The 20208-nt window shown below is 40.1% G+C and overlaps 1 protein-coding gene across 1 annotated transcript in view; it reads left to right on the forward strand.

Annotated features, from left to right (window-relative positions):
- Positions 1 to 20208, forward strand: part of P3h2 (prolyl 3-hydroxylase 2) — a 141360-nt gene that overhangs the window by 95615 nt on the left and 25537 nt on the right. Inside the window, 2 exon segments of the mRNA NM_001025627.1 lie at positions 11343 to 11492; positions 15272 to 15461. Of these exon segments, the coding sequence (NP_001020798.1) occupies positions 11343 to 11492; positions 15272 to 15461 (340 nt within the window).

Genomic DNA, 20208 nt, shown 5'->3' on the forward strand with positions numbered 1-20208 from the left:
TAAACCTCAAATATGTCTCAAGTGAATACTAGCTGCTAGTTAACTAACCAGATTAAGGTAAAGTTATTAACTGCTAAGGAAAAGCGTGCCTTTGAGTGTCTCCATGTGAAATCAAACATAACCTTCCTCAAAATGGAATGACGAATTTTTCTAATCCACTAACAAACTGTGTACCCATACCAAAGTGGTCTAATTTCTTTGCCATTCCACCCTATTCCTAGTTGATTTGAAAATTTAAAGCGACCCTTGAATTTACATTGATTTCGCTAACCTCCTGTTTTATTTTTAAAAGAGGGAATTCTAGTTGGTTTCCTAAAATATTTAATCTTATCTCAAGCTTACTCTTACCTCAGTAAATTGTAAAATAAGCAGGCTCTTTCAAGAACTCAAAGGATATCATCAGGTTGATTAGATAACCCCAATCTCCCTTCACCTGATGAGAGATGTAAGCCTTCCATAGCAGGCCCTGACATATTAGTGTACCAATTACGTTTCTTATTGCTGTGATGAAATGCTAGGATGAGGTAGTCCTGGGAAAGAAAGCGTTCACTCAGTTTACACTCCCACAGCACTGTTCATCATTGAAGGGCGTCAAAACAAGACCTCAAAAAGGGCAGGAGGTGATGCAATGGCCATGGAGTTTCTTATTGGCTTCATTCCCATGCTCAGGCTGCTCTCTTATGAACCCAGGACCACCAGCCTGGGGATGACACTGCTGAGAATGGGCTAGACCTTTCCTCATCAATCACAAATTAAGAAAATGCCTTATTGCCAAATCCTATGGAGACATTTTCTCAATGAAGATTCCCTCCTTCCATGTAAGTCTAGTTCGTGTCAAGCTGACATAAAACAAGCCAGCACAATTAGTTTATAGTTTTCAAAACCTCACTTTCATCCTTTTGTGGGGTGTGTGTGTGTGTGTGTGTGTGTGTGTGTGTGCGCGCGTGTGTTCTCATGTGTGTGGGCATATATGTGTGTCCAGGTTCATATCTACCTGTGTGGATATATATGTCACCCAAAGTTGACATTGTATGGTTTTCTCAATCACTCTTCACTTTCTTTGTTGAACTGGATTTTCTATCTATACTCCAAATTCACTAATCTGCTGACTCCCCTTATCCCCATGACCCATTTCTCTGCCTCGATAAGCACTACAGATGGCACTATGCCTGCATTGCCTTTACAAAGGTGCTGGGGATCTGAGCTTTAGTGTGAAACACTTGAGCTCTAAACACTTCATCTACAGAGTCATTTGCCTAGCCCGAGCTATCCCCAATGGGATTGTATCTAATAGACATCAAGACTACTGTTGTGGTTTGAATGAAAAAACAATGATGCCAATAGGCTCATCTATTTGAGCACCGGAGACCCAACTGGTAGTGCTGTTTCAGGAGATTAGAACCTTTCAGAGGTGCAGCCTTGCTGGAGGAAATGCTCACTTTGGGCCAGCTTTGTGGATTTGTAGCCTCATCTCACTTGCTGTTTGCTGCCTGCTTCCTCTGTGTGATAAAGTTTAATCTTTCTGCTTCTAGCTCTTCATGCCAGCTGCGACCTGTTGCCATGCCTTCCTGGCCATTCTAGACTTTCCCTTTGTAATGGCAAACCAAAACAAACTGTTCTTTCTAGAAGCCACTGTTAGCTAAGGTGCTTTATGGCAGCATCAAAAAGTAACTTATCGACTCATGTCATATTTATTTTATATTCCCCAAAGTGTTTACATTCAAAAGAACTATGGAAGTTCTTTTGTTGGGAAACATCTTGCTACATGGATGAAATTTGCCCTTACTCACCTTGAGTTTGAGAGAATAGTAAGTAAGTTTGTGTATTTCTTTAAGGTTTTCACCCAAAATTTTTATGTTGTGTGTATGGGGGAAGTGGTGGGGACATTTTTGCCATGGCGTGCATGCATGTGGCTGTCGGAGGACAGCTTTCTGGTGTCGATTCTCATCTGCTACCATATGACTCGCAGGGGTCAAACTCAGGTTGTCTAGGCTTGATGGGTGATGCCTTTACTTTCTGACCCCTCTTGCCAGCCCTGATATGTAGATCCTAATTATTGTCCTGTCATCAATTTTCCGGAGAAATCTTCTACTGCCTGCCAATGGGGCCATGAGACTATATGATTACAAAATACTTTCAGGCCAATTTACCTAGGCTTATTAGAAGTCAAGGTTTGTAAGAGTAGTAAGAGAATTGACATGACCTTCTATGTTTAGGCTATAAGTACAGTTTCTAAACTATACATTCTCAGAAATTCAGATAATCTGCACTTTTCTTTCTAATAGATTCTTTTGGCGAAAGAACAGAGAACACTTGTATTTGTATATTACCTATAGATATGGTTGGGATATGTGACTGGTATATAAGCTGTGGATCCGGTGGGATCTTTCCTTTTCTCTCCACCTCAAAGATCATTGCTGTGAGTGGATGCACAGAAAGCAGCAGATATGAAACCAGAGGCACTTAGGAACCACGGAGATACTCTCTCATGCACAGCACTTCCTTAGTGAGACCACATGGCCCAGCACGATTGAAACACACTCTAGGCAGCTGGATGGGTTAAGTTCTCAGAAAGACCTTGGACTGTTCTAGAAGATTTCTCCACAAGGGGTCTGGAAGTGAACTTCTCTTTGGCTGTCAGCCATGGTGCATTCCTTCTCAGAAACTTAAATGAGTGCTTGGAAACAAGTACGGTTTGAAGGCCATCTCCCCCTTCCTTTAAGAGCAAAAGTTTATATTTCATAGAAGAATTTGGCATCTTTGTCTTATCAAAAGACACAAATGGAAAGGCTTTAGATTAAGGGCTTGCATTTCCTGCGTTTCTGTGGAGAATAGTGGAGTGGAAATCTCAAATTTTCTTTGTGACATAGAGAACCTAACTAACACATTAGAAATTGTAATGATGAATTTATTTGTGTATTCACAAATCCTCAAGGACTTTTCAAGGATGATGTTTACAAAACATTCCCAGTGTGTTCTTAGAACTGGGACAGCTCTTGACAATTCAACTTCCAAGTGGTCATTTAGTTTCCTTGGCCAACAGGCCTTTCTCTGCAGAACTCTTGGAGAATCCAGGTGGTTATGGGAAAAATAGGGACAATAAACCAACATGACACCTTGCTTTCTACTCCTTGACTTCCCATTCCCTCTTGCACATGCCAAGGAATTAAGCCTGTGACTGTCCCCAAAGACTGTGACCTCACAGGCGCATTCAAACAAACAAACAAAAACAAAACGACAACAATGAAAACTTTTGATTTGCTTTTAAAAGTCTCAAGACCAGAATAAAAACAGTACAAAGTCTGTGTGAAGCTATTGTACTGTTGGTTTGGAAGGAATGTTTCAGAAGCAGAAATCCACAGTCAATTGTCCACCAAAGTAGACATAGTCAAATCACTGTGGCTTTATTGGGCAGTTTCAGGGAGATGTGGCATGGGTGCTAACATCTGCAAGCCTGAGAACAATCAAAGAGCTGCCTTTTGGGTCTAGTAGAGCTGTGGCCAGAACTCCAAAGTGGGTCACCAGAGTAAGATCACACAGCTTTCCACTTGTCACCATACGAAAATATATTCACATTACTGTGAGGTTTATCAAAAATGACTTTGCCTCACCACAGCTTTGCACTTAGATCCAAATATCCTTGTTTATATAAGATGCCCATTTACATGATGCTCCTATGTGTCTGCCTTCAGATTCAGGCTGAGACTTATCGCCTAGATTCTTAAGGACTTTCACATTCCTATTGGGGGACATCCAGTAAGAAGCCACATTTAGTTTCATTGTAATGTATGTTGCAAACAATATACAAGGATCATTTCTTATTAACAACCTCCTAACTATATTCTCCCTGTCACTACCATGATTAGAGGAGTTCAGTTCTGATAGAGTAGAGAGGATTACCAGATTACAAGAGAAATAAACTAAGGTGAAATTCTTTGTACATTTGAGCTGGGGCTCTACAACATTCACAGGACACTGTCCAAACGGTGTTATGAAATGGACAGCATAGACTTCCCAAGGAAATTTCCAGAGAGCATTCAAACTTTGCTTCTAAGAACAGTAGCAGGAAACAAGTGTCAGAGAAATCCTGGCCTGAACTGTCTTTTCGGGAATCCTTAGTCATCCTTTGACACCTCAAGGGAGACAGCGAGACAAACACAGAGACGGGCATGCCTGCTCCATTGCTCATTTGACCTAGGCCCTTGAGTTAGGACCAAAACTGATGTCCTCATACCAACACACATACCGCACAAACTGATTTCACTGTATCCAAGGCCAGGATGACAGATCCACACTAAGCATCAAGCCAGATCACCATGCCCTGCTGTCATCCAACATCTTGAGTTTTCTGTTAGGAATGTAGTCACTTTGCAGGTGGCTTGAGGGATGTGTGGTTCAATTAAGCAGACAATTCATTTCAGCTAATGCTCAAAAGTATAATTTATTTTTAATATAAAAAAATTTTTGGTCTGCCTCTTAGCATTTGGATCGCCTGGTAACATGGGTCTCCTTTATGTAAGAACTTACTAGAAAATTTAGTCGATGGCTTAAGTTTGTTCAAAGGAAGTCATAGGGTATCTTATGCTCTGTGGCTGGTTGTCCTCCTCAGTGTATAATGTTAACAAGTAAGCTTAGAACATCTCCATATTGTAAAAATAGCAGGGGCCTACTAATCAGATTCTGCATATTAAGTAACGGAAGGAAAGCAGTTGGCAGAGGAAAAGCTCTCTAAACAGCTCATTCCTTACGAGCCTATTACACAGGGGAAGGCTACTCTTCAGAAATCTCATTCCTGCTTAATCCCCACCAAACAGCATTTGGAAACTCATAAATATTTACTCATAACCATGGATACATTCTATACTAACAATCTATAAATGCAAAGATAATTCATTTTTCTAAACTAGCGTGGACACCTACTTTCTGAGTTACCATGAGAACTTTCTGAATATTCTACATGTGACATAGGAAAGAAATATGATGTCTAGAAATTAAAAATAATTCCTATGCCCAAAAGGTCTTTGAGTTTCCTGGCTTGAGCAACTATCTTGATGTTACATTTTGACATGGAAAATACAATAACTTGAAGACATATGTTCCACTTTCAGTGTGTTATACTACAAATTCCACATAGTCTACCTATTGTTAGTGATACAAAATTCACTATTATGCTTCCTAAAGTCAAAGAACAACACAAGTTATTATGTGTTCCTAAGATTTGCTGAAATTAATGTTATAAATTTGTCAGGAGAAGATATTATTTCCTGCACTGCATTATGCTTTTTTATGAAATATCTGACTCTATTCTATTAAATCTTTAGGACTCAAGGTTTATTTTGACTCAAGGTTTCTCTATGTAACCTTGACTATCCTGGAACTCACAGACATCCCACTGTCCCTGTTTCAGGAGTGTTGAGATTAAAGGTGTGCACTACCATGCCCAGTTGTTATAAATTTTATTGGACATTGGACTACCTGAGGACCCAGCTATACCTCTCTTGGGCATATACCCAAAAGATGCTCCAACATACAACAAAGACACATCCTCCACTATGTTCATAGCAGCCTTATTTATAATAGCCAGAAGCTGGAAAGAACCCAGATGCCCTTCAGCAGAGGAATGGATACAGAAAATGTGGTACATCTACACAATGGAGTACTACTCAGCTATTAAAAACAATGACTTTATGAAATTCATAGGCAAATGGAAGGAACTGGAAAATATCATCCTGAGTAAGGTAACCCAATCACAGAAAAACACACATGGTATGCACTCACTGATAAGTGTCTATTAGCCCAAATGCTTGAATTATCCTAGATGCACAGAACACATGAAACTCAAGAAGGATGACCAAAATGTGAATGCTTCACTCCTTCTTTAAAAGGGGAACAAGAATACCCTTGGGAGGGGATAGGGAGGCAAAGTTTAGAACAGAGGTTGAAGAAACACCCATTCAGAGCCTGCCCCACATGTGGCCCATACATATACAGCCACCAAACTAGATAAGATGGATGAAGCAAAGAAGTGCAGGCTGACAGGAACCAGATGTAGATCTCTCCTGAGAGACACAGCCAGAATATGGCAAATACATAGGCGAATGCCAGCAACAAACTACTGAATTGAGAACGGGATCCCCTGTTGAAGGAATCAGAGAAAGGACTGAAAGAGCTTGAAGGAGCTTGAGACCCCATATGTACAACAATGCCAAGCAACCAGAGCTTCCAGGGACTAAGCCACTGCCCAAAGACTATACATGGACTGACCCTGGACTCTGACCTCATAGGTAGCAATAAATATCCTAGTAAGAGCACCAGTGGAAGGGGAAGCCCTTGGTCCTACCAAGACTGAACCCCCAGTGAACGGGATTGTTGGGGGGAGGGCGGTCATGGGGGGGAGGATGGGGAGGGGAACATCTATATAGAAGGGGATGGGGAGGAGTTAGGGGGATGTTGGCCTGGAAACCGGAAAGGTAATAACACTCGAAATGTAGATAAGAAATACCCATTTTAATAAAGATGGAGAAAAAAAAAAGAAGCGGAACTTTTGGCTTTCAAAAACCAAAGCTCAGAAAAACTTATGAAAATGTCACACACCAGGAAAATAATTGCAAGTCCTGTAGAGACAAAAAGGCCAAAAATAGAAAAACAGAATTTCCCACTGAGTTTCAATCAGACCTTGACTACTTGGAGTCCTACCCAGTGACCTGTGGTGCCTTATGGCACTGAGTTACAGCCTTCCCCGACATGGCCAAACTCAGGAAAAGCAAAAGGCATGTGCATCTTCTACTGCTGTGCTTCCTGTGCTTGATTGTTGTTTCCTTTTGACCTATGTGGTTCCAGAAACCTTGAAACCTTGTTATAAATAAGGTTTGAGAGGAAGAGGAAAAGAAAGGAGTGTGTGAGAGAGTGTGTGTGAGGGGGGGGTGGGGGGATTGGCAGTGACTTACCTATGCTGTCTTGTTTATTTTGTGAAAATCTTACCCCGACCTGGGTTATTGCAATGCTGTTCTGACTGTGACAAATACTTCTCTCTATATAGCAGCTCCGGTTGGTTAGCATTTAAAGATATGTATAAGAAATTGTTACAGCCCTTCTTGCATTTCTTTAATAGTCAGCTTCCTGTCACTCTTAGAATGGCATCTATTTTATCATAGCCATGTGGCCCCATTATTCAACTCTTTATGGTTCTCCTCCTCTTCCTCCTCCTCCTCTTCCTCTTCTTCCTCCTCTTCCTCCTCTTTCACAACTGCTTGGTTTTTCCAGAGAGAGTTTCTCTGTGTAGCCCTGGCCTGTCTAGGAACTCACTCTGTAGACCAAGCTGGATATCCCACCACCTTTAGTTCTCAGTTCAGACGCTGGATTGCAGAGAAATCTACCGTAAATTTGTTCTCAGTACTCCTCCTCGAGATCCAAATGCCAGAAGTGTTGGCCATTTCTGCCTTTTAACACTTAGCAAGGTCAAAATTTTATCACTTGAAATTTATTTCCTCCTGGAAGTATCCAGAAAGTAGGGCCTCTTCTTTCCGTCGAGCCACCTGGATTTTTCATCAACTCTCTGAGTCTGTAACCGAGTGTGTAAAATGAACCTTCGCCATGGAAGAAGAACCTGTAGATGGCTGGGTTACTTGATTTACATGAAACTTATACACATATTAAAGTTCAGTTCATCTGGGCAAGGCTGCTAAATGACAGTCAGAGGAGTTAAACCGAGGAGTCATATACCTTCAGCTCTAACCTACACGTGCTTGGATGTCATGGTGCCTTATTTGTAGCCTCTCTGTGGCTGGCGATAGATCCTGAATGTGTGTGCATGTTCAGCCCATGCTCTGCATGTCTTTAGGACTACCTGTGGGGGAGGATCTGGCTTTAGACTGTATTCCCTCACTAGCCTATGACAGTGTGTCTTCTGAATGTCCACAGGGTGCTGACTTCATCAACATTCATTTTTCCCACACAGCATGACGGCCCCATACTGTGTGGCTTCTGGGCTGGCAGGTTTCCTCATTTTTTAAGATCAGAGGGACACTCGACCCCACATTCTCTCAGCTCAGTGGGCAGTTAAAGGTTAGATAACCTTTCCTTAATTGTTCTTTGACCCAGGGTTCATGCTTCTACTCCACAGAGTGACCCCATCAGAGTTCTCTCTCTGTGTGGCTTGTTACAATTCTATCTCAAAGGAAATCCCACATGCAGCCTGTAAATGCAGTTTGGTTTTAGTGGGTAGTTCATTTTAAACCTAAAACCTGGTATTTATGGGGCTTCGTTATGATCTTCATCCAATAATTGACATTGTATATAGAATATACATTATCACTTGGACATTTATAACCATGCACCACTAAAATAAATGTGCAAGTACATAAGCCTAATATGACGGTTGAATTTATATATTCTGGCAGACAATTTTGGTTTGTAATTTAAAAGCCAGAACTAAATTTTGTGGTACAGTATCGAGGACACAGAATCATATATACATATACATAATACATATACACATACACATACACATACATATACATATACATATACATCGCACGCACACATACACACACAACATGAGAGAGAGAGAGAGAGAGAGAGAGAGAGAGAGAGAGAGAGAGAGATAACATGTTGTCCTGGGATATAAGGAAGGAAAACAAGTAAGCTCCTAGCACATAGCCACTGCACTGGATTCCTGACTGCACACAGTGACTTCAGAGATGTCGCATGCTGTTAGCACTGCTTAGCATATAAGGTACCCTCACATGTATATCTTTTGGTTGATGTGTTAAAGATATACTTATTTCTCTTTGCATAGATAATAATGTCTGTGAAATGTAAATAGAAAATAATACAAAAGATGCCTAAGTTATTGGTTCCTTTCCACAGAAAAGTGGGATGCAAGTAAACTTGTCTATCGTAGGATGGTGCATGGTTCAGTCCCAACATGAGATAAAGATTGGATGATACTTACTGTTACAATAGGTCTGCAAAAGCATTTCTTCAGGCAGAATTCAAGCTTGGCCTTATAGGTGAAATTAGATTTCAAAAGGAAAAGATGAATGGACAAATACTTCCTGTGTCAGGGGATCAGCCTGAATCAAAGTCAGAAGGGTAGAAATGTGAGGAGCGTAAATATCCAATTCTGTCATTGTTAAAGCCTCGAGCTACAGGTCCAGTGTGTTGGGACTAATCTGTTTCACTCATTACTAGCAGTTTGGCTGTGACTCAGAGGCAGTTTCCATGTAGCTCAGTACATACTGTATCTTTATAAATGATGTGTCGTGGTCACTATCCACTATACTTTGATAATGGGACCAAACCCACTTGTTTGTTAGATCATTTATAAATTATATGCTATCATCTTAGTTAGGGTTTTACTTCTATGAAAAGACACCATGACCAAGGCAACAGCTATATTAACATTTAATTGAGGCTGGCTTACAGTTTCTGAGGTTCAGTCACTATCACCAAAGCAGGAGCATGGCAGTGCCCAGGTAGGCATGGTACAAGAGATGCTGAGAATTCTACATCTACATCTGAAGGGTGCTAGGAGAAGACTGGCTCCCATGTGGTTAGGAGGAGGGTCTCATTGCCCATCTCCACAATGACACACTTTTTCCAACAAGGCCACACCCACTAATAGTGCCACTCCCTAGGCCAAGTGTATTCAAACCACCACAGGTATTGTTTCTGAAATATATTCATACCCAATACAGTTAAACCATTTGAATCCCACTTAGTCTGTTGTGGTAGGAAGTTTTTAATGAGTAAAGTCTTTGCTCACTGCATGACTAAGGCATAAATATTTAAATAACTTTTTCTATATTCACTTGACCAATATATTTAGATTTCTACACAATTTAGAACTTGCACATCTTCTTGGTACCCATATAAATATCACCATTTAAATATCCAAATACTTTATATTTCTATGTGCTAGGGTTGGGGAAATGTAGAAAATTAGAATTGAACAAGAAGGTAAATTCAAAGCCAGTCACATGAACAGCTGAAGTATTTGTGGATGCATACCATGATGGCAAGACCTAATTTCAGGTAATATTTAAGAGGAAGTCCATTGTAAAAAGGATGTGAGCATTTGGCATTAATAGAAAAAGTAAGGATGTCACACCATAGATTAGGGCAGTATATGTTTTCTGTGGTGAGAGTTGCTTCTTTATCTGTTTCCACATGCTGGTAACCTAGGAACACACTATTCCTCTGTTTTTTAAGCACTGAATAGCTACTTTGTTAGACAAAGACTCAGTTGAATAGTTTTATGATGACTTTGTATTTATGTATCTAGTAACAGTGTGATTTCACTCTTCATACTTTAATGTATCAAACATTTTTAAGTTTTCCTATAAAAATATTATTAATATAAGTGCTTGCTTTTCAAATATAAAGAAAACGAATCTTTTCATAAGTATTCCCCATGACTTGAGCTGATGTCAATGTGTGTTGACATTGAATGGATTTAATTCCACTTAGTTCAAAACATCTCTTCATTTTCATCATGAAAAAGGGGAAAAAAGGCTTCAGAATGTTAGCACAGTGATTATTTAAAAGTTTTCATTTCTGTTGTTGGAGTGATGGCTTCATGGTTAAGAACATGGACAGCTTTTGTAGGGGACCTGAGTTTAGTTTCCACAACTTAGGCTAGACTGCCCTTTGCCTATAATTCCAGCTCCAGATGATTTCTCACCCTCGTCTGGCAGACATGGACTCTGGCACGTTAGCACGTAACTAAAATTAATCCACCCAATGTTTTGCATTAGTGAAAATTGAAGTTACAAAGAAAACCTCTTTCCGAATAGGACTAGTTTACATCTTTCAACTTCCTACTCTTTACCCTCTAAAGTCAAAACACTTATATGGTGGAGAAAGAGTTTACTCAGTCTGTCACTCAGAAAACCACAGCTCTATTTTGCCTCTCATCGTTAACATGAAAGTATAAACCCTAGTGTTGAAATGTAAACTAGAGGGCAAAAATCTTACCAATACATTTGTTTTGGATAACCATAAACTAAATACAAGGGCACAGATCATTTTCCTTAAAACACGATATGTAAAAGAGAATAAACTGGGAGCAAACGACTTATTCCTCTCACCAGGACCAAAATAGACATGTACAATTTTATGAACAGTTTATTAACATCACTGAAAATGCAGAAATTGATCACATAGAATGAAAACATTTGTATTTGAGTGTGCATATATGTGTGTGCACACATGTGAATGTGTGTTTTACCTGGAATATTCTCCTTACTACGTCTCTACTTTGAGACTTATGGCTGATCTCTTTAGTCTTCTAAAGCCAAGTTTACAAACTACTTCCTTAATTGTGTCCTTCTCTTCTTTAGCTCAACCAGCTCGATAAAGCCATGGAAGCAGCTCACACATTCTTCATGGCCAACCCCGAGCACATGGAAATGCAGCAGAACATAGAAGACTATAAAGCCACAGCAAGAGTGGAAGCCCCGTTAGTAGACAGAGAAGCCAAGCCACACCTGGTGAGCACTGGGGAGCCCTGTCCCTGTCATGTGACTCTGAATCATATCCTGGATGTACCACGTTCAGTCTCAGTGTGCACTAACTTTCATATGAACAGAACTCTCAGATGACATATTGTAGCCAGAAGTAAAAATATATTTGATATCCTAAGGTAAGACTTTAGTAATTAAAAGTTGAACGTGAGAGAAATGACAATTCACGTGGAAAAATCAGGATATGGTAAAACCTAGAACTCCACGAAACTATCTGCATCCCTCTGTGAAACTTCAGCTTCTTCCGTTCAGTACTTTCCACACCATATGTTCAATTAATCATTTATTCTTTGGAGGTTTCACACAATGTAAATAACGCTTACTGACCACTTTTACCCAGAATTTTACTGTCTACCTCCTACCCTTGTGTATCTCTTCTTCTCTACAAGTCTGTTTCTCACATTTGTGTTCATATCTGTTTTGTGAACCAGAGTTTAACCACATCAGACTGTGCATCCAGGGTGTAGACCTTTCTATTGGCTGAGCACTGAGTACACAATGGAAGACAGTAGTTCTCCAATTCCACAATCTGCCAATAGTCACTAGTTCATGCCTGGGTCACCTAATGGTTTTAGTCCCAGATTTGGAAGCCTCCAGACCGATTTCCAGAGCGGTTGCAGTTCCCACCCACAGCATGAGTTCCCACCCACAGCATGAGTTCCCCTCTCCACACATCCCTGAGCATTTACTGCCGTGGGTACACTTAACGATAGTCATTCCTAGTGGAGGGAGACGGAACCTTAGAGTAGTTTTACTGTGAATTTCTGTGGTCGCTAGAGATGTGGAGCAAGCTTCTAAGTGTATTCTAAACAATTCCCTTTTTTTATTTTGAGACTACTCTCTTTAGTTCTCTAGTTTATCTTTAATGCAATCTTTTTGGTGATGTTTTTGAGAATGCCATACATACATTGAATGTTTTTAAATCCCACTCACTCTTACTTCTTCCTTCCAACTATGCTTGGACCCCTGATCACCCCCTCTGAACTTTCTCTTCACATATCAATGTCCTTTTCTAAAATCATAAATAGATAAGCCACTGAGACCAACTGGTGCCCTCATATATGCATGAGTATGGGGTACCCACTAGAGCATCTACAAGTGGCAATACCTATGAAGCAGTACTTCGTAATCTGTAGCTTGTGGCCCTTCGGCAGTTGAATGACCCTTTTATATGAATCACCCAAGACTATTGGAAAGCACAGATATTTACATTATGATTTATAACCGTAGAAAATTGTAGTTAGGAAGTAGAAATGAAAATAATTTTATAACTGGGGGTCTCTACAACATGAGGAACTGTATTAAAAGTTCATAGCATTCAAAAGGTTGAGAACCACTGCTTCTTAATTCCTCTCCAACCCCTAGCAGCCATCAACTCCTAATAACTCCTTAGCTAGGGATGTGGGCACAAGTGTCCCTCCCCAATTCATGGTAGAAAGTCTCTTGATCTTTGTACAAGTCTTGTGCAATCAGCCACTGTAGGCTTAGAGTTTTCAAAGCCTGCTTTATTTAGGGTTCTTAAACACTTCAACCTCCCTTCCAGTCCACTGACCAAAAGTAGGGGAGAAAATGGTTAATAGGACAAGGGGTTTGTGGAACTGTTTAGAAGTAGCTCTTTGGGTGATTACACTCCTTATGGTTATGATACCAGCAGTCTAGTCCAATAGCAAACCACAACCAACACAAATCAGCAGCAGAGGCTCAATCCAGCAGAAACCACAAGGCTCTGCAAATCAGCACGAGTCAGTGGAAGTGGCAAGAATCAGCTGGAATGCCACAAGAAATTCTGTGACAGTTTTTTCTCTACAACATGAAGACCAGCAAAGATCAGCGAACACCAGCAAGTGCGCTGCTAACAGTGAAAGAATGTCCCTTCTCTGTCTGTGAGATTTTACATATACCCTTTTCAAACATCATGTGCTCTCTCAAGCAAAACATCCTCTTACGTGTCTGTTTCAGAAAAACATCCTCTCCCAAGACAGATTCCAGAAGAACATCACATGACACAACTGAGTATCAAAAGAGAACAGAAATTTCTACTTCAAGCCATTAATGCTGAATACATGACGAGAGCAAGCCTATCATATACATAAAACACTGCTTTTTCCCAGTCCTTCATGATTTCTGTCCCTTAAATTTCTTCTGTCCCCTATTCTTTGAAATTCCCTGAGTCTTCCAGGAAGCAAGTACTATATAAATGGTCCACATGTTATAAAATAGTGTGTTGCTTAATCTCAGTGAGTTCTTGTGCCTTGACTTGTTTCTGTTGTTGTTGCTGTCTAACATCATTACATGTGGTCAGATAGAATTCAGAATGCTATTTCAATCTTCCAGTATTCGTAGGGGCTTTCTTTGTATGATATTATAAATGCTATTTTGATAAAAGTTCCTTGAGTTGCTTTAAAAACATGTGTATTCTTTAGTATGGGCGGCCATCTCTTGCTCTGTTGCTCTGGTTGATCTCAAACTCTAAAGTAATCCTCCTGCCTCAGCCTTTTTAGTATCTAGCACTATAGGTGCCTGTTGTGGTAAATATTTAATGAGGTTTCTACCCCACCTTTGACCATTTAGTTCCCAAATAAAAGACAAAAAAATCTTTTTATTTATAATGAGCCTTAACAGTATTAGAGCCGGACAAATATCAACCCTTTATGCTATTTTGTCTCAATAACACTGAGTTATAACTTGCCATGTTCCAACTGGGCTGTTCCTACTCCAACTGGCCAGTCTTCTTGGCCATGTTTTCACATTTACCTATGGAATTCTTTCATCTCCTCTCCTCTCTTCTTCTTTCCTCTCTTTTTCTCTATTTTCCTTCTCATGGTCTTTCCATCAGAGCTCAAGCCCAAGGCCCAAAACTACATCTACCTCTCTTCTGCCCAGCTATATAGGCTGTAGGCATATTTATTCAACCAATGTGTTTAAATTAAGGAGAAAGATTATATAGCATCACTTGGTTTATATGAGTATTTCTTCATCACCATGGGCAACCAGACCGTGCGGACTAGTACTTAGCATTGCAACACACGGCAACAGACCGAACTTCAACAGATGCAACCTGTCATTTTGGACATTTAACATGCTTACTTTTCAACTAGAAGGGAAGCCATTGTGAGTGGTTCACAGCTACACGATTGTTCCCCAGCTTCCAATCTCAAGGATTTCCCCTTGTACTTGAAGTTTTCAATTTAGAGTTTGAAAAATCCCCAGAATTTTTCTTACAATAAAATATTATTTGAAATTATATAAGGAAAAACTTTTTGGCTCCACTCCTCCCAGGTTTTTTCTTTCTTTTTATTGGATATTTTCTTTACTTACATTTCAAATGTTATCCCCTTCCCTGGATTCTCCTCCGAAAACATCCTATTCCCCCAACCCCTGCCTCCAGGAGGGTGCTCCCCCTCCCACTCAAATACTCAGGTGACAGCAGATGCTGGCAAGGATGTGGAGAAAGAGGAAAACTCCTCCATTGTTGGTGGGATTGCAAGTTGGTACAACTACTGTGGAAATCAGTCTGGCAGTTTCTCAGAAAGTTGGACACACCTGAGGAACAAGCTATACCACTCCTGGGAATATACCCAAAAGAAAAGGCTCCCTTTCTTTGACATTGGAGAGTCACAATGGATTGACCAGTGAATCCTGGCATTACCTTCTGCAGCACAAAATTCTGCTCTCTGCATCCTATGTGATCCCAGGTCTGTGTAGAACCACTCTTCATAAAACAGATCTTGTCCGTGTCTTTGCAGGAAAGCTATAATGCTGGAGTTAAACATTATGAGGCGGATGACTTTGAAGCAGCCATCAAGTACTTTGAACAAGCTTTAAGAGAATATTTCAATGAAGATATGGTGTGCCGCGCTCTGTGTGAGGGGCCTCAGAGATTTGAGGAATATGAGTATTTAGGATCTAAGGGCAGTCTTTATGAGGCAATCGCAGGTAAGCTTGCTTTATATCCTTTAATTGCTTACTCTAAAATCCTATAGACAGTATTCAGACAATACAGTGAATAGTAACTCTTGTAAAACGTTAAAGATGCTCATGGGTTTATTCCAACCTGTCTTCTGATGCTAAATTTTATGGTTAAAATTTTGAAGATTTTTTTCTTCCCAATTTCTTCTGTTGAGTAATAATTACGTGTTCATTTATTTCATCAATATAAATAATTAAGTACTATAAATATTTCTTTTCAACATACTGCTTTTTATTTTATTTTATGCTTACCAAAAATGTGGACTTCTCATGTAAGTACATTTGGACTTATTTTTTCATATGTATGGCTAGTTAACACCCATGATATGGGGGCACCATCATTTTAAATATTAGCCTTTACTGAACATAATGGAAATGGTTGCAGTTTTTCATTATTGTAAGTAATATAGCAATAAATCATCAATACAGTTTTGTACAATTAGTTGGCTTGTTATACTTGAGAATGTTGTTTAAAATAGTAGACAATGCATGATATTAAAGACCAGCTGATACTGGGTAAGAAGTGAGTTTTCTGTTTACGCCATATTTGAAAATAACTTATTTATATTAACAATATACATGTAAAACCACAATTTTCAGGAGAAACTTTAAGAGTTTGCATATATAGTACAGGGGAGGTGGAGTGCTTTCATGGAGAACAGAAGGGAGGAGCTAGTGGAGACCATAATATCATTGTGGTCAAACTCTATCCATGTTTCTACTTCTTCATGAGATTCAAGCTTCACTAAGAGCCCAGGCTGGCCTTGAACTCAGTCTAGCACTTTTTAGCAGGCATTGATTCTATAATCCTCCTGCCTCAGATGATGGGTTTGTGGCACCAAGCTATGACTTGTTCTTTGCTTCCATCTCTAGTTGGTAAAATGGAAAGTTGGATGCCCTTGACCATGGGGATTACAGAGGAAGCAGCCTTCCTTGGGAAGCAGAGGCTACTGGAGAGTCCTTATGGCTAAAGGGCCCTTGGTGTGTCTCCTTCTTTAGCTCCATTGGCCACAGCAGTACAGGCAAGCCTGCAGGCACAGTAGCATACTTTGCTGTGACTGTTTTAGAAGCTAGCATGCAGAAGGCCCGAGGAGGACTCTGTCCAGGTAAAGCACGATGTATGGAGTGGATTCTCACTGAATTCAAGTTTGAGCATGTGTAGCTATTCTCCAGTTGTAAGCACACAAGTATTAGATGCTGCTTGGTGGGGAGGAGGTGCAAATCTTGTGTTGGGTTTTGATTTTTGATGTTCTGTTTTTATTTAATTTTTGACATTTTCGTACACTTAGCTAGTGATTTTTAAAGCCATTTTGCCTTCCATTCTATGCTCCAGCCTATTTACTTCTCCAACTGAAGCCCTTCTTCTCAGTGGGTCCCTCTCCTACATCTCATCAATGTGTGTGTAGTCCAATGAGTTTAACTAGAGTTTCTTGCTGGAACATGGATGGAATGTTACTTATTTGACAAGGATGGCTTTCCAGTGGCTTTACTAAGATGAGATCTCCACTCCCAACAAGCATTAACCACCATTTACCTCATGGATACTTCCCTCAACACTGGTGAAATTTTGAGGAGCCCAGTGTTGGACATATCTTGTGCAAATAACTACAACTACAGTGAGCTCATAAGTCATTGGCTATGTCATTTCCTGAAATCATCGTTTTTCAACTCCACTTCTCCGCAGTCTGTTTCTTACATTCTTTCTGTCACCTACCATGCCCTCCATTATGTTTCCTGAGCCTTGGAGGGATGATAGAACTCTGCCACATACAGACTAGTCCCTCATTATCACTTATTGAATTTTGACCACTCATGGGCTCCTTCATTAACTGCTGCCCACCATAACAAGAAGGTTCTGTGAGGAAAGCTGGGATAACCTTTGGGTAGAAACAGTATTTAGAAGGCACTTTTACAAAACAAACTTTGTGGGAATATAGTAGGTTCAATACTGGTAGGTTTTCTACCTGGGCCTGTGACCTCCTCAGCCAAGAGCTGGTTTTCCTGCTCCTGGTGATATCACAAGAGCCTAAAGTGAGCTGATCTCTCTCACACAGATCTGCATCTCTGTGTGCTGCTCAGATATCTCACTGAAGAGATTCTGCTCCCCTTAGATGAGGAATCGGTTGATGTGATAGGGCTAGATACAACCCGAAAATCAAACCCAGGCTTCTTAAAATGGAGAACCAGTACTTTTAAAGTCAACACAATCAAAACCCAAATAAACAGTAATTTATTTAATAACAAACATTTGTTTAAATATGTGTTGATGACCTATTATGTTCCAAGACATATATAATGAAAAACAACATTCATCTGACTTGGAAATTACTAAAGCCAGTTTGCCCTGCCAATTCTAAAGTGTCATTATCCCCCCAAAGCACCTACCTAGTAGCTCGAAACAAGTCCTAGGAAGTTGCTTGTCAATCTGACATCTTTCTCAACTCTTATTTGTTGCCAAGCCCGGACAAATGGTTCTTTCACATGGCACTTTACGCTGACTGAGTCTCCCCGTTTGCCCTGACTTATATCAAAACTGTGTTTTAACTAAACCCCCATGACTGCTTCCTTCATGGTCTTGGTGTGCAGTGTAGATCGAGTTCCAATACAGAGCCAACATTCTTTACTACAGAGCTATTGTACATAAATTCCCTCCCCTTGTGGCTTTCATTCCACTTGGAATAAAGCCCATACCCTTTAAGGACTTCCAGTATGATATTCACATGCTGTATTCATTCCTGACTTCCTAAGTTCTTTGAATTCTTTGGATGAGCCGCTCACTCTCCTTCCCCTTGTAAACCTTTGGGGTGTTTTTCATTATCACTTGGCTGGTGCCCTAACTTTTTAAGTGTTCAATCTTCAGCAAATCCCTGAGCTACTTAGTAAATATTGGCTGAACGAATATGTTGGTGAAGGCAAGAATAAAGGATGTGATATATACACCCATAACTATGCACAGATCAATGTGTTAGCAATGCCTCGTGCTTGTGATAATGCCAGCCATAAATAAAGGTGGACTGTTTTCAGAAGCTAATTAGAGAACAGCTACAAAGTATAAACTAGAATCAATATTTCTATTACAGTCAAAATCACTACATTAAATTACCACCCTATGAAGAGCTTTGTTACCCAACATAAATTTAAGTTGCCTAAAATCAATATACTTGCATGAGTTATTTTGAGGGTTTATTTCCAAAAGTTTTGTTTCTTTGGACAGCTGACATTTGAAACCCTTCAGTATTTCTGTGAACATTAAAGGTGATTCATTGAAAAGTCAATTTTGTGCATCTTGTACTGTGTAATTACTGATTTTTTTCTCAGTACATAGTCTTTTGCAAGGGGAATGAGCTAGCCTTTTTTTAAAATTATATTTAGCAGTTTACTATGCTGTGTTTTTATGGGATATGCCATACCCCTGATGCATTGTCTCAGCACCTGTGCTGCCAGTGGCCATGAACAGTTTTGGCAAAGGATCTAGATCCTGTTACTGAAGTCAAGTTACCATAACCCATTGGCTGTTGGGGGAAGGACAGATGAACAGATAAGATAAATCCACACTCAGTTTCTTTGGCTCGTAATTACCACAACCAGCATAATCCCTTCTCTTCTTCTCTCAGAAAAAAAAAAAAAAAAAAAAAAACAGCTGGCGAAAATAAGTCACAGTCTCTCTAGTCCCAGCCAAATATCCACAGTTGTGGTAAGATGTCATGGAAATCTGAAGTATGCTCAATTTATTGTAGCAAAAACCTAAAAGTATTCTCACACAATTGCTCTTAACCTTGAACGCATTAAAAATGTATTAGTTGCACAATGACATTGAAAGGAAAAGAATACAGCAAATAAAATTGATATGACCACTTGCACCCTGCGAAAGCTTGTCTGACTCAGGTGAGCTCAATTAGGAGTAAAGCTGGCACTTACAATAGAGACTGTATTAGGGAAACCATAATGCTTGAATTGTAGAGTTAGGAGAGACTTCATGTGGGGGAAAATACAAACGGCTGCTTGGTGGTGAGTTTCCCATGGTCAGCTCTCCTTGTGCAGTCAGGGCTATCTTGGTTGTTCTTATTTGCTGTGTATACTCTGTTTTGACAATATATTCCTTCAGATTTGGAGTTGTTGGTGGGTACATTGTTATCTTTCCGCTTTCCTGTCACTTGATATTAGAGGAAACAGGTTTGAAGGCAAAGAAGACTTTTGTCTGTGAAGGAGTCTATAGTTGGCTGCTAACTGTTTCCCCAAGATATGAAACATAGCTCTTGCTTTATTCCTAACTTTCAGACTGTATTCGTAGGCCTCGTTATCTCTCCTCCTCCTCCTCAGCCAGAGGTAAAACATGGTGGATTGTGGTGTTGATTCTGTTTGCTGTTCTACGCAGGCTCAAGTTAGCCAGGTCATAGAAAATGTTTGCCTCCACCCAACAAATGCACTTTTCCTTCCTGTGTCTTAACCCCAGTCTCCAAGTTTTCCCAGATCCAAGAACTTTGACTAAACAGAGGACCTCTTGAGAAAAGCAGTTGTGGCCAATTAAATTGTGTAGCCATGAAGTCAAGTGATTTTCTCAATCCCCAGGGAGCCTAGTCAGCCCAAGCATGAATGAAGCATTCTGTCCCTAGAAAACATTGCCTCCATCTTTTGATAGAATTCAGAGTTAGGCAAAGAGGAAGAGAGTTCCCCCCAATGTGGTTAGCTGCTTGTTTCTTGGCAAAATAGAGCT

The sequence above is a fragment of the Rattus norvegicus genome, chromosome 11 (assembly GCF_021556685.1).
Source record: "Rattus norvegicus strain SHRSP/BbbUtx chromosome 11, alternate assembly SHRSP_T2T, whole genome shotgun sequence".
NCBI lineage: Eukaryota > Metazoa > Chordata > Mammalia > Rodentia > Muridae > Rattus > Rattus norvegicus.